This window comes from Salmo trutta, chromosome 19 (assembly GCF_901001165.1).
Source record: "Salmo trutta chromosome 19, fSalTru1.1, whole genome shotgun sequence".
Classification (NCBI taxonomy): Eukaryota; Metazoa; Chordata; class Actinopteri; order Salmoniformes; family Salmonidae; genus Salmo; species Salmo trutta.
Window position 1 is genome coordinate 54,490,281 of NC_042975.1, and position 15,642 is coordinate 54,505,922.

At 42.9% G+C, this 15,642-nt stretch overlaps 1 protein-coding gene across 4 annotated transcripts in view; it reads right to left on the reverse strand.

Annotated features, from left to right (window-relative positions):
- Positions 1-15,642, reverse strand: part of LOC115155001 (cilia- and flagella-associated protein 54) — a 75,383-nt gene that overhangs the window by 18,187 nt on the left and 41,554 nt on the right. For all 4 annotated transcript variants that reach the window (XM_029701769.1, XM_029701772.1, XM_029701770.1 and 1 more), the window contains 8 exons: positions 12,946-13,090; positions 10,507-10,694; positions 9,962-10,119; positions 9,750-9,879; positions 9,264-9,429; positions 5,095-5,255; positions 516-662; positions 128-254 (listed from right to left, as the gene is read on the reverse strand). In XM_029701769.1, coding sequence (XP_029557629.1) covers positions 128-254; positions 516-662; positions 5,095-5,255; positions 9,264-9,429; positions 9,750-9,879; positions 9,962-10,119; positions 10,507-10,694; positions 12,946-13,090 — 1,222 coding nt within the window. The remainder of the gene's footprint in view (positions 1-127; positions 255-515; positions 663-5,094; positions 5,256-9,263; positions 9,430-9,749; positions 9,880-9,961; positions 10,120-10,506; positions 10,695-12,945; positions 13,091-15,642) is intronic.

Sequence of the window (15,642 nt, forward strand, 5' to 3'; positions counted from 1 at the left end):
ACTGATTAAGTGGTTGTTCATAAGATTGGTACTTGAAAATATGTCAAACCTACCTGTATGTGGACCTATGTGCATTACAGTTACTGGGTAGAAACTTTTGAGAACTATGGTACAGTATGAATCATACCCAGGCGCATGGTGGCCTTGGCCAGTAGTGGGAGATGTGGGAGGTAGATGTTAGAGAGACCAGGGGCTGGAGGGAGGATTACTCTGCCTCTCTCTCCCAATGACACACTCTCCCCCAACACACACAGCTGAGAAGAGACAATACACACACATTAAGACAAATCAGTGTTCCGACTGTAATACAGGCAGTAAGTTAAGTTAATCGAGGAACAATGTAAAGGAATAATGAACAAGAGTGGTGGAGAGGAGAGATGAGGACTTATTTGTTAACCATACTTTGAATCTAGCCTGTTGTGGTACAGAAAAAAGAGAGAGGAGAGTTAAGAAAATAAGACTGTGGTTGGAGTCGTGAGAGGAGAAAGATGTTGGAGGGACTATGTCTGACAGACCTGTTGCTGTAGTAGTTTCTGTGTGAGCAGGTGTAGGGCCTGGCTGCCTGTCCCTCTCAGATCACTGAGCAGTAGAGTGGCCTGGGCCAACGTTACACTGGAGCCAGGAGGCAGACAGGAGTGACCCGACAGAAGATTCACTGCCTCCTATAGTACACAACACATTCATAAGTCTACTTGTATGTGTAGATTAGCGTATACACTAGTAAAGAATGTGAGTATAAATATGTACTGTAAGTGATTGAGTGATCGGGAATTATAGAAAGATTATTACACAGACTAACCAATATTATACAGACTTGATCAATTGTAATGTAGTGTTGCACGGTATACCAGAGCTTCTGATACTACAACATGAAAAATGGTTCAGTACTAACATTTTTGTTAATTAATTTCGGTACTTCTATCGTGTCTCTCGTCGTACAGAGATTGAGAGGACCACGTGTGTCTAGTAATTTGTCTGAAATTTCTCAAGTTTACTACTGAATGTTCGTAGTGGTAGGCTAGGTTTCCTATAGTAGACAATGGGAAGTCAGCTGACATAGCGTGAAACACTTGAAAAGCAAGGAGTTTGAGAGAAGACAGAGAGAGTTATAGGGCCTCTGCAGCTAATTATGATTTACATCACTCATTCTGAACGTTGTTGACTTCCATCCATTAATTATCATTATTACCTCATCAGTCTCATTCTGAACATCATTGACTTCCATCCATTTATTATCATTATTACCTCATCAGTCTCATTCTGAACGTAATTGACTTCCATCCATTAATTAGAATTTACCTCATCAGTCTCATTCTGTACGTTGTTGACTTCCATCCATTAATTATCATTATTACCTCATCAGTCTCATTCTGAACGTAATTGACTTCCATCCATTAATTAGAATTTACCTCATCAGTCTCATTCTGTACGTTGTTGACTTCCATCCATTAATTATCATTATTACCTCATCAGTCTCATTCTGAACGTAATTGACTTCCATCCATTAATTAGAATTTACCTCATCAGTCTCATTCTGTACGTTGTTGACTTCCATCCATTAATTATCATTATTACCTCATCAGTCTCATTCTGAACGTAATTGACTTCCATCCATTAATTAGAATTTACCTCATCAGTCTCATTCTGTACGTTGTTGACTTCCATCCATTAATTATCATTATTACCTCATCAGTCTCATTCTGAACGTAATTGACTTCCATCCATTAATTAGAATTTACCTCATCAGTCTCATTCTGTACGTTGTTGACTTCCATCCATTAATTATCATTATTACCTCAGTCTCATTCTGAACGTCGTGGTATCCTATAAATCTGCACAAACCCTAGTCTCCATGATGAATCAGCGATACACAAATTGGATTCATTATTTATTTACTAACTAAATAATCACACAGAAATACATAAACACACACATAGTACAGTCGTGGCCAAAAGTTCTGAGAATGACAAATATTAATTTTCCCAAAGTTTGCTGCTTCAGTGTCTTTAGATATTTTTGTCAGATGTTACTATGGAATACTGAAGTATAATTACAAGCATTTCATAAGTGGCAAAGGCTTTTTTACAAAAACTGTTCCTGGATGGTTGGGAGAAGTTGCTCTCAGAGGATGTGTTGGTACCATTCTTTATTCATGGCTGTGTTCTTAGGCAAAATTGTGAGTGAGCCCACTCCCTTGGCTGAGAAGCAACCCCACACATGAATGGTCTCAGGATGCTTTAGTGTTGGCATGACACAGGACTGATGGTAGCGCTCACCTTGTCTTCTCCGAACAAGCCTTTTTCCGGGTTGCCCCAAACAATCGGAAAGGGGATATATCAGAGAAAATGACTTTACCCCAGTCCTCAGCAGTCCAATCCCTGTACCTTTTGCAGAATATCAGTCTGTCCCTGATGCACTCACACCTGCCTGCTACCATTCCTGAGCAAGCTTTGTACTGGTGGTGCCCCGATCCTGCGGCTGAATCAACTTTAGGAGACGTTCCTGGCGCTTGCTGGACTTTCTTGGGCGCCCTGAAGCCTTCTTCACAACAATTGAATCGCTCTCCTTGAAGTTGTTGATGATCTGATAAATGGTTGATTTAGGTGCAATCTTACTGGCAGCAATATCCTTGCCTGTGAAGCCCTTTTTGTGCAAAGCAATGATGACGGCACGTGTTTCCTTGCAGGTAACCATGATTGACAGAGGAAGAACAATGATTCCAAGCACCACCCTCTTTTTGAAGCTTCCAGTCTGTTATTTGAACTCAATCAGCATGACAGAGTGATCTCCAGCCTTGTCCTCGTCAACACTCACACCTGTGTTAACGAGAGAATCACTGACATGATGTCAGCTGGTCCTTTTGTGGCAGGGCTGAAATGCAGTGGAATTATTTGGGGGGGATTCAGTTAATTTGCATGGCAAAGAGGGACTTTGCAATTAATCTGATCACTCTTCATAACATTCTGGAGTATATGCAAATTGCCATCATACAAACTGAGGCAGCAGACTGTGAAAATTAATATTTGTGTCATTCTCAAACCTTTTGGCCACGACTATATAGTATTGACAGTTAACATAATGCAATGATACGTCCCTATTGGACTAACCCGATATGACGGCTTGTTAGACAATGATACGTCCCTATTGGACTAACCCGATATGACGGCTTGTTAGACAATGATACGCCCCTATTGGACTAACATTTACATTTACGTCATTTAGCAGACGCTCTTAGACAATGATACGCCCCTATTGGATTAACCCGATATGATGGCTTGTTAGCCTGTTGGGGGTAGGGGGCAGTATTTACACGGCCGGATAAAAAACGTACCCGATTTAATCTGGTTACTACTCCTGCCCAGTAACTAGAATATGCATATAATTATTGGCTTTGGATAGAAAACACCCTAAAGTTTCTAAAACTGTTTGAATGGTGTCTGTGAGTATAACAGAACTCATATGGCAGGCAAAAACCTGAGAAGGTTTCATGCAGGAAGTGGCCTGTCTGACAAGGAGTCGTTCTTCTTGTCTCTGTTTATTGAAGAGTGGGGATCTTAGCTGTAACGTGACACTTCCTACGGCTTCCATAGGCTCTCAGAGCCCGGGAAAAAGTTGAACGATGACGAGGCAGCCTCTGGCTGAAACACATAATCGCCTTTGCCAAGTGGCCGATAAGAGGACAAAGGAATTAGGCGCGTGCCCGATTCGACCCTGTGCTGTATTTTCTTTCGGCTGTTTACCTAATTGCAGATTCCCGGTCGGAATATTATCGCTTTTTTACGAGAAAAATGGCATAAAAATTGATTTTAAACAGCGGTTGACATGCTTCGAAGTACGGTAATTAAATATTTAGAAATCTTTTGTCACGAAATGCGCCGTGCGCGTGACCGTTATTTACCATTGGGATAGTGTCTTGAACGCACGAACAAAACGTCGCTGTTGGAACATAACTATGGATTATTTTGGACCAAACCTACATTTGTTATTGAAGTAGAAGTCCTGGGAGTGCATTCTGACGAAGAACAGGAAAGGTAATCAAACTTTTCTAATAGTAAATCTGACTTTGGTGAGTGCTAAACTTGCTGGGTGTCTAAATAGCTAGCCCTGTGATGCCGGGCTATCTACTTAGAATATTGCAAAATGTGCTTTCACCGAAAAGCTATTTTAAAATCGGACATATCGAGTGCATAGAGGAGTTCTGTATCTATAATTCTTAAAATAATTGTTATGCTTTTTGTGAACGTTTATCGTGAGTAATTTAGTAAATTGTTAGTAAATTCATCGGAAGTTTGCGGGGGGTATGCTAGTTCTGAACGTCACATGCTAATGTAAAAAGCTGGTTTTGATATAAATATGAACTTGATTGAACAAAACATGCATGTATTGTATAACATAATGTCCTAGGTGTGTCATCTGATGAAGATCATCAAAGGTTAGTGCTGCATTTAGCTGTCTTCTGGGTTTTTGTGACATTATATGCTAGCTTGAAAAATGGGTGTCTGATTATTTCTGGCTGGGTACTCTGCTGACATAATCTAATGTTTTGCTTTCGTTGTAAAGCCTTTTTGAAATCGGACAGTGTGGTTAGATTAACGAGAGTCTTGTCTTTAAATAGCTGTAAAATAGTCATATGTTTGAGAAATTGAAGTAATAGCATTTCTAAGGTATTTGAAAATCGCGCCACAGGATTCAACTGGCTGTTACGTAGGTGGGACGATATCGTCCCGCCTGCCCTAGAGAGGTTAGACAATGATACATCCTATTGGACTAACCCGATATGACGGCTTGTTAGACAATGATACGTCCCTATTGGACTAACATGATATGACGGCTTGTTAGACAATAAAAGAGGGGGGGGGGGGGGTGAGAGCGGGAGAAGAAGAGACAAAGGAATTCAACTATCGGACATACAGTTGAATAATACACTCATTGTAAATATGGATATTTCTACAAAAAAATGATCCTCTCTTTTTTTGCTGTGGTATCGAGTATCATTTTGGCATTGAGTATTGTGATACTAAACCTGGTATTACCTAGTCCAATTCTGGTATCGTGACAGCACTATTGTAATGTGAGAGTGTGGTTGTTAGCTACCTGTAGCAGTGAGGTGCTGTTCTCGCGGGGCAGTCCTCTGTGTGTGTCTAGTCTAGCCCCTTGGAGGAGAAACAGGGCTCTGGTGTCTGGATCTCCCCACACCTCAGCCTCCTGTAGACCCTCCTTCAACAGCTGGGTGGCCTCCACACTACTATCCATACCTACGTACGTGTACACATACACACAGGATAGTATAAGACACGCACATACCTAAATGTAACCTGTCCCGCCTTTTGTAAGATACATACAGGCATTCGGAAAGTTTTCAGACCCCAGACTTTTTCCACATTTTGTTTACGTCATTTTCCCCCCCTCATCAACCTATACACAATACCCCATAATGACAAAGCAAAAACTGGTTTGTAGAAATGTTTGCAAATTTATAAAAATACAAAACTGAAGTATTCAGACCCTTTATTCAGTGCTTTGTTGAAGCACCTTTGGTAGCGATTACAGCCTCGAGTCTTCTTGGGTATGACGCTACAAGCTTGACACATCTTCTTGGGTATGACGCTACAAGCTTGGCACGCCTGTATTTGGGGAGTTTCTCAGATTCTTCTCTGTTGATCCTCTCAAGCTCTGTCAGGTTGGATAAGGAGCATCGCTGCACCACCATGCTTCACTGTAGGGATGGTGCCAGGTTTCCTCCAGACGTGACGCTTGCCATTCAGGCCAAAGAGTTCACTCTTGGTTTCATTAGACCAGAGAAAATTGTTTCTCATGGTCTGAGAGTCCTTTAGGGGACTTTTGGCAAACTCCAAGCGGGTTGTCATGTGCCTTTTACTGAGGAGTGGCTTCCGTCTGGCCACTCTACCATAAAGGCCTGATTGGTGGAGTGCTGCAGAGATGGTTGTTCTTCTGGAAGGTTCTCCCATCTCCACAGAGGAACTCTGGAGCTCTATCAGAGTGACCATCTGGTTCTTGGTCACCTCCCTGACCAAGGCCCTTCTCCCCCGATTGCTCAGTTTGGCCAGCTCTAGGAAGAGTCTTGGTGGTTCCAAACTTCTTCCATTTAAGAATGATGGAGGCCACTGTGTTCTTGTGGACCTTCAATGCTGCATAAATGTTTCGGTACCCTTCCCCAGATCTGTGCCTCGACACAATCCTGTCTCGGAGCTCTACAGACAATTCTTTTGACCTCATGGGTTGGTTTTTGGTCTGACATGCACTGTCAACTGTGGGACCTTATATAGACAGGTGTGTGTGTGCCTTTCCAAATCATGTCTAATCAATTGAATTTACCACAGTGGACTCCAAGTTGTAAAAACATCTCAAGGATGATCAATGGAAAAAGGATGCACCTGAGTTCAATTTCGAGACTCATAGCAAATGGTCTGAATACTTATATAAATATGTTTTTTATATTTTTAATATAAACATTTGTTTTTGCTTTGTCATTATGGGGTACTGTGTGATGAGGGGAAAAAAAGAGGGGTTAATGAGGGGGAAAAATGATGTAATCTATTTTAGAATAAAGCTGTAATGTAACAAAATGTGGAAAAAGTGAACACTTTCAAAATGCACTGTATTTAGGGGAAAATGTACCATACACATACAGAGCAACAATAGAATAAAACAAAGAGTTGGAGTGTAAGTTGATATGAGGTGCAGGGCTTGACATTAACTTTTTTAGCCACTTGTCCTTTTGACAAGTAGGACTGATTTTTTTACTTGCCTGAAAGCTCAAGTCACTTGTCCCCCCCCTCCAAAAAATGGTCTAACACCATGGGCCAAAAAGGTGTTGTATGATGCAAGAAACCACTTCACAAAATAACATTCATTATTATCACTGCTATTGACAATGGAAGGTTGCTGGTCCCTGGTACCATGTAATATATCTCCTGCCGTTGTGGCCTTGAGAAAGACACTCCCCACAAAGTCAAATACTGCAGTAATAGGTAATAGACTCTCCATCTGAAGAGCTACTGGGTGTCCAGGCTTTTGACCCAACCCTGCTCAAACAGACCAGTGTGCTTATCAAGGTGCTGTTGAGCAGCTCATTTTTTACAATGTGTGTTTGAGCAGGACTGGAGCAAAAGCCTGCACACCCAGTAGCTCTCCTGGAGGATGGTTGGCCACCCTGCAACATTACAATTACAACCAAATACTTGTGTTTTTATAAAATAATTCCCTCATTCAATGAATCAGGGATTAAATGGCCACAGTGGGTGAGGTAGCTAACTAAGATATTGATCTATTTGTAAGGCTAAAATATTCAGTGTTCAGGGAAGATGATGACAACATAGGAGTTCGGCTACTTGTCAATTAGGCCATTCTAATATTATTTTAACTCTGTCAGAATTACATGGCCAGTATTGAATAGCGGAGAATCCTAGACAATTTTGAGCACTTGAGAGACGGTTTTAAAACCGGAGTATGCAGCATTGTCTTCATCAATACAAATACCTAGGTGTCTGGTTAGACTGTAAACTCTCCGTCCAGACTCACATAAAACATCTCCAATCCAGTTAAATCTAGAATCTGCTTCCTATTTCGCAACAAAGCATCCTTCACTCATGCCACCAAACATACCCTCGTAAAACTGACCATCTTACCGATCCTCGACTTTGGCGATGTCATTTACAAAATAGCCTCCAACACCCTACTCAACAAATTGGATGCAATCTATCACAGTGCCATCCGTTTTGTCACCAAAGCCCCATATACTACCCACCACTGCGACCTGTACGCTCTCGTTGGCTGGCCCTCGCTTCATATTCGTCGCCAAACCCACTGGCTCCAGGTCATCTACAAGACCCTGCTAGGTAAAGTCCCGCTTTATCTCTGCTCGCTGGTCACCATAGCTGCACCTACCCGTAGCACGTGTTCCAGCAGGTATATCTCTCTGGTCACCCCCAAAGCCAATTCCTCCTTTGGCCGTCTCTCTTTCCAGTTCTCTGCTGCCAATGACTGGAATGAACTACAAAAATCTCTGAAACTGGAAACACATCTCCCTCACTAGCTTTAAGCACCAGCTGTCAGAGCAGCTCACAGATCACTGCACCTGTACATAGCCCATCTATAAATAGCCCAAACAACTACCTCTTCCCCTACTGTATTTATTAATTTGCTTCTTTGCACTCCAGTATTTCTACTTTGCACACTCATCTATTGTCAAATCTACCATTCCATTGTTTTAATTGCTATATTGTATTTACTTCGCCACCATGGCCAATTTATTAACTTTACCTCCCTTATCTCACATCATTTGCTCACATTGTATATAGACTTGTTTTTCTACTGTATGTTTGTTTACTCCATATGTAACTCTGTGTTGTTGTATGTGTCGAACTGCTTTGCTTAATCTTGGCCAGGTCGCAGTTGTAAATGAGAACTTGTTCTCAACTTGCCTACCTGGTTAAATAAAGGTGAAATAAAAAAAATACAAAAATCAACGGCGCACCCGTATCAGCTGCGTGTTGGCCATTTGCGGATGTACTCGAACACCCGTATCAGCTGCGTGTTGGCCATTTGCGGTTGTACTCGAACACCCGTATCAGCTGCGTGTTGGCCATTTGCGGTTGTACTCGAACAACCGTATCAACACGCAGTTGGCCATTTGCGGATGTACTCGAACACCCATATCAACTGCGTGTTGGCCATTTGCGGTTGTACTCGAACAACCGTATCAACACGCAGTTGGCCATTTATTTTACGACATCAGACATGACATTAATACATGCTACACGCTAAATAGTTAACCAGCCAAACTACACTATGTTTTGAATTGGCTAGGCTATATCATAATTTTACCTGCTGCCCAATGTCTCTCGCTCTCTCTCTCCTCTGACAACACCCACTGGCACACACGCAGGTGATTTTCCAGGATTGTCATTGCTGACCACAAATGTGCTATAACTGGACAAATAACTCACTAACAAGCAATGAATATCAACAAATGTGCACACGCAGCTAAGCTGGCTTTGATCTCAAAAACAAATCTCGCGACTGCATGATTGAAAGACCGCTTGTGCCTGTCAATGCACGCCCACAATAATTAACACTTCGCATTCGGAGGACACTCTGATCCAATTCTGATCGGTGTATCCTAATTATTTGATATTGCGATTTTTGCGTGATTTTTTTCACTTGTCCATTCGGACATTTTTTTTTTTTACTTGCCCTGGGTAAGAGGACAAGCGTTAATATCAACACATACACACAATTACCTGGGTAGATGGCAGTGCCAGGGATGTGTGCGACCAGACTGCGTACCACAGCCAGTCTACAGCGGAGCCACAGAGCCCGGTCCATCCTCTCTCTGGCCTCTACTGCCTGGGGACAGTCACCTGGCTGTGGACTGGGGGCATGGTGCTCTGCCTCCCTCATACCGCCCTGGGGAGGGTATTCACACACACACACACACACACACACACCACACACACACACACACACACACACACACACACACACACACACACACACACACACACACACACACACACACACACACAGCTACCTCTAGGTCTTGGCTGGTTCTGAGTGGCAGGGGGAATATAAGGAACCGAATTTCCCAAATGTTTCCTTTTGAGTCATGACATAAAACAAAATCACTTTCTTTTTGTTGGTCAAAAGACAATTCTGAAAAGTCTAGCTATGCAAAAAGCATTTTATGGTACAGTTAAGAGAGGTAAATACGAGGTGATTGTAGGTACCTGTTCACTCTTAGGTCTGGACTGTCTTCTGAGGGAGGAGGAGAGGGGTCTGTGGACAGGGGAGGGGCTTCCCCTCAGAATGATGGGAGAGTTCTGGAGCAGACTCATAGCAGACACTGCCATGTCAGCACTGCAAAGAATAAACAGACAGAATTTTGATAGATGGGTGAATACAAACACATTTATACACAGGATACAGTCCTTTACCTCACCTGTAAGCGGTTTTGCCTTGCTGCAGGTAGAGGTTAGACAGTAGCAGGTAGGTGTCTATAGCCAGCTCCAGTTCCTCAGGGTCAGAGTGGAGCTGAGAGGAAAGACAGAGCTGCAGCTGGGGGCTCAGGAGACGACACACCTCTCTCAGCAGTAACGCCTACAGGAGAGGAGAGAGGTTAGGGCTGGAGGTAGACACAGGGTCTCCACACAGACAGAAAATGCAAGTTATATTTTAGCATTTTAACAGATGCTCTTTTCCACAGTGACTTCAGGCTGAATCAATCAGATAGGCAATTCTTAAGAGTAAAACATTTAAAAATTACTTTAAAAAACATGACTAGTGCATGGTTTGGTGGGTGTCACGTAATGTAGAGTGCAAAAGGTTCTCAAACTATGAAAAGGAAAAATCCAAGAAGGCCGAGATGCAAATATATACTTCAATTAATCCATCCTCGGAAGAATACAAAAAGGTGAAAGTGCTAAACAAATGTCACCTAATGACTTTCTATTTCACCTAATGTACACTCTACAGAGAGACACACACCTTGAATTTGCTGAGGGTGAGCTTGTCTTTCTGGGGGTCAAGGTGCAGTCCTTTGGGCTCCCTGGTGGGGGAGCCACTGTGTGATTTGTCACTGTCACTATCCCTCTCTCCGGGGGGAGAGTTAGGGATACCTGGGGTACTGGATGTCCTCCTCACAACACTGCAACGCACCGCCCCATCTGAGATATCTGGAGAATATCAACAAACAATATTGTACAGTCCTACTGTGTATCCCCCTGCCATAGCTGTTCAGAAGTGTTAGTCAAAAGTCTTGAATCTCCTTCATGTCCCTGACTAGCAGTGGGATGTGAACAAGATAGACACAAACTGTCACGTCCTGACCCTAGTAAGATGTCATTGTCTATTGTAGAGTAGGTCAGGGCGTGACAGGGGGTGTTTTGGGTGGTTTGTCTATGTTTTCTATTTCTACGTTTTGTTCTAGTATTCTATTTCTATGTTGGAGGTTTTTGGGATGGTCTCTAATTGGAGATCATATTTATGTTGGGTTTTTTTCTAGTGTGTTTGTGGGCAGTTGTATTCTGTTTAGTTGTGTTCTGTGTAGTCTTCAGTACCTGAGAACTGCTAACTGATTGTTTTCTCTTTGTTATTTTCTTTAGTGTTCTGAGTTTAATAAACAGTAATTATGAGCACTCAACACGCTGCGTCTTAGTCCCCTCTATATGAGAGCCGTTACACAAACAAACATTAGGGGGAAATGTCCACAAGTTCATTCTAATGAAAATATACTGATGAAAGAGTTAAGTGGATAGATTTTCTGAACTCCTGATTTATCAGTATTGTGTAATTGATTTGTAACTACACTGAACTAAAATATAAACTCAACATGTAAAGTGTTGGTACCATGTTTCATGAGCTGAACTAAAAGGTCCCTGAAATGTTCCACCCCCCAAAAAAACTAATTTCTCAAGTTTTGCGCACAAATTTGTTTACATCCCTGTTAGTGAACAGTTCTCCTTTGACAAGATAATCCATCCACCTGACAGGTGTGGCATATCAAAAAGCTTATTAAACAGCATGATCATTACACCTTGTGCTGGGGACAATAAAAGGCCACACTAAAATGTGCACACAACAATGCAACAGATGTCTCAAGTTTTGAGGGAGCGTGTAATTGGCATGCTGACTGCAGGAATGTCCACCAGATCTGTTGCCAGAGAATTTAATGTTAATTTCCCTACCATAAGCCGTCTCCAATGTTGTTTTAGAGAATTTGGCTGTACGTCCAACCGGCCTCACAACCGCAGACCACGTGTAACCACGCCAGCCCAGGACTTCTTCATCCGGCTTCTTCACCTGCGGGATCGTCTGAGACCAGCCACCCGGACAGCTGATGAAACTGTGGGTTTGCACAACCGAAGAATTTCTGCACAAACTGTCAGAAACTGTCTCAGCTGCGTGCTCGTCGTCCTCACTAGGGTCTTGACCTGACTGCAGTTCGGTATCGTAACTGACTTCAGTGGGTAAATGCTCACCTTCGATGGCCACTGGCACACTGGAGAAGTGTGCTCTTCAAAGATTAATCTCAGTTTCAACTGTATCGGGCAGATAGCATGTATGGCGTTGTGTGGGTGAGCGGTTTGCTGATGTTAACTTTGTGAAAAGAGTGCCCTATGTTGGCGGTGGGGTTATGGTATTGGCAGGCATAAGCTTCGGGCAACAAATACTATTGCATTTAATGATGGCAATTTGAATGCACAGAGATACCGTGATGAGATCCTGATGCCCATGGTCGTGCCATTCATCTGCCGTCCTCACTTCATATTTCAGCATGATAATGCACGGCCCCATGTCACAAGGATCTGTACACAATTCCTGGAAGCTGAAAATGTCCCAGTTCTTCCATGGCCTGCATACTCACCAGACATATCACCCATTGAGCACGTTTGGGATACTCTGGATCGACGTATACGACAGCGTGTTCCAGTTCCCGAAAATATCCAGCAACTTCACACAGCCATTGAAGAGGAGTGGGACAACATTCAACAGGTCACAGCCTGATCAACTCTATGCAAAGGAGAAGTGTCGCACTGAATGAGGAAAATGGTGGTCACACCAGATACTAACTGGTTTTCTGATCCATGCCCCTACTTTTTAAAGGTATCTGTGACCAACAGATGTATTCCAACAGCTTTATTCCCAGTCATGTGAAATCCATAGATTAGGGCCTAATGAAATTATTTCAATTGACTGATTTCCTTATACGAACTGTAACTCAGTAAAATCTTAGAAATTGTTGCAATTATATTTCTGTTCACTGTATATAGATAGGTATAGTGTAATTGTTGTTTATTGATGTGTTCATGCAGGGCTAATCTTCAAAAGAGACTGTGGTCTTAGCATACTGTACTCCCTGCTTAAACGAAGGTTAAAAAAATTAATCTGGAGGAAAAAACATCTGTTAGAGTACTGTATTGTTACCTTGAGGTTCAGGCAGGGAGTGTATGGTGGAGCTGAGGGCCAGTATGAGCTGTACTCTGGCCAGGGTGAGATGCCTGCTCAGTCTGGAGCCATACAGAACACTGGCCTCTGTGCCCAGACGACGGTTCACTAAGTCCTCCAGGGCCTGAATATAGGATACAGATAAACAATTGTGAGAGCAAAATTGCAAGATGATGTTATAATGCTGTAATTGCATCAAATGGTTGTTTTATTCAACAGAACAAGGGGTTGTTAGAACGCTCATCTGTGTGTGTTCTACTGAGGATGGGCCTCTGTAAGATTTACCATGTCTTTGGGTGATACCGCATTCCAAAGCATGAGTTAATGTTTCTGTTCTATATGGTACCAGGGAGACATGACTCCAGGGACAGACCCTGGTCTCTACACAATGAGAACAGTTTTTACAGCAGATACTGTTTGCTGTGAATTCTAAGTATCTTTCATACAAATCTTAACCTTGTGACCCATTCCACAAATCTGTTGTGTGTCATGTAGACTGAAGGAGGATGGACTTTACTATAAAATTCTGTGGCTCAAACCAGCTGGTTGAGTTCTCAGTGATCACCTCCAGGGGTGATATAAAATGCTGTGGCACAACCGAGACTGGTTGAGTTCTCAGTGATCACCTCCAGGGTGATATAAAATGCTGTGGCTCCAAACCAGCTGGTTGAGTTCTCAGTGATCACATCCAGGGGTGATAATAAAGATGCTGTGGCTCAAACCAGCTGCTTGAGTCTCAAGTGATCACCATCCAGGGGTGATTACCGACCAGCTCCCTTACTGCAGTAATTAAATAATAACGTTTGATGGTTTTGAAGAAATCTAAAAGACTCTCCTTTTGATTACAATAATTCCCCCACACAATCAAACATACACTACAGTCAGATATATACACACACACTACCATCAGATACATACACTACAATTAGATACTCACTAAAATCAGATACATACACTACCATCAGGGGTTAAATTGGGCCGGGTCCCGCCGGGGCTGAGATGCGGCTCCTATGATCCAAATGAGAGCCAGGCGGAGCAAAGACTCGGTACCTTTGATTTTGCGAATTTTGAATTATCTAATGAAAGATTGTTTTCCATATTTACTTTACCTCAGCCAACAATATGAGAAAGCAACAGCAACCCCATAGTAGAATAGTTTACCTATTCAATTGGCCAGCTTGTCGCATTCTGTGCGAGAAAATAATATCCCGCACAGGGAGAGAAACATGCATGCCCAGTCATTGGGTCGCAGTGAAACACCTTGTGAAATCAGTTTTGATGGCCACTGTTAAAAGAGTAGGGTCACAGGGCTTTCTATTGTTAAATCTCAAATCCCCAAAATGTGTGAACTGCATCCTTTTAGAACCAGAGTTTTTAGCAGCGGCATGGTTTATGTTCGTTAGTGCTGACCATTGGCGATGAATGCATAGGGGAGACTGGGGCTAAATATACCAGGGGTCAGGTAGGCCATCATTATAGTCACAGTCCATGATCCTTGGCTGAGTGCCAGTGGACTGTTTTTTTGCAGATACAAAAATGTGTAATGGGGTGTAATGGTTCACCAAACCCACTGTTCGGTACGTATTGCTGTTTTGGGGTCACCGTTCGATCCATTTTCAGTACAGCAGGAAAATGAAATGCCAACAGTTACTGTAGTTATTTTTTGTTTATTTAAGAAAATACAAAGTGTTGGTATTCCTGAGTCATATAATGCCTGATGAGAGGATAAAAAATAAAACAGGAATACCAACACTATTTTCTTACATTAAAACACATGATTACTCATCAACAACACAAAAATTAAGTGCAATATGCGTGTGAAATCAATTTGTAAACATGGCTCAGACATTGTATTGGCCTATGCTATAATGTTTTCTTACAAAGAGAAAAAGATGTGAACTTGTGTGACACTCATAAAGAGGGTGGGTCTGTAGCACTGGTACTTCTCATCTCCCACTCCGGGGTAATGTGAGGGGCTGTCACTAAGTAGCTCTCTATAGCCCTGGAGGTCCATCTATCTGTAGTAAGCGCAACACAGGTTGCATTGGCTTATTCATTGACAACTTCAGATTTAGCTTGCTTATATGGCTACATAGCTGATGCCTGCTGGACTGTTCATTTATCACGGTACTCCATTTTGTAAACATTTTTTGTTTATCTGTCGGCCCCTGCCTCGAAATCAGGCCGTGTGTAGTTAACCGACCAGCTGAAGAATGGTTCCTACGTACCGTCGGGGCAGCAACAATACCTCTCGAAGTTCCCCCTGTTGGCGCGACACCTGATACAAAAGGTTATTCTTAATTTGAAAATGGGGGTATCGCCAGTCACTCATCCCCGGAAGTAGCTGTCCATCCACCGCTATCACTTGGGCGGCGGCAGCTTTCAAGTTCGGATTCTCCCACTGGGCCGTTCCAAATTGTCCCCTCAGTTGACCGCCAGTGGGGGTCTCTACTGGCCCCTCGAAATCGAGGAGGGGGAGGATGGGCTCCTCCTCCAGGGGTTCCCTAGGGGGATCGGGTTCCGGCGCCCCCTCCGACTCCGGAGCCGTAGACACATGCTGGTTAACCAGTTGCTTCTGGGCCGCACAGGCTATTGGTCGTCCCCGCTCTCTTCTTTGGCCAGCTCGTACCTTCTTCCTCAATTCGTGCCCCCATAGGGCCGCGAACAGCAGACAAT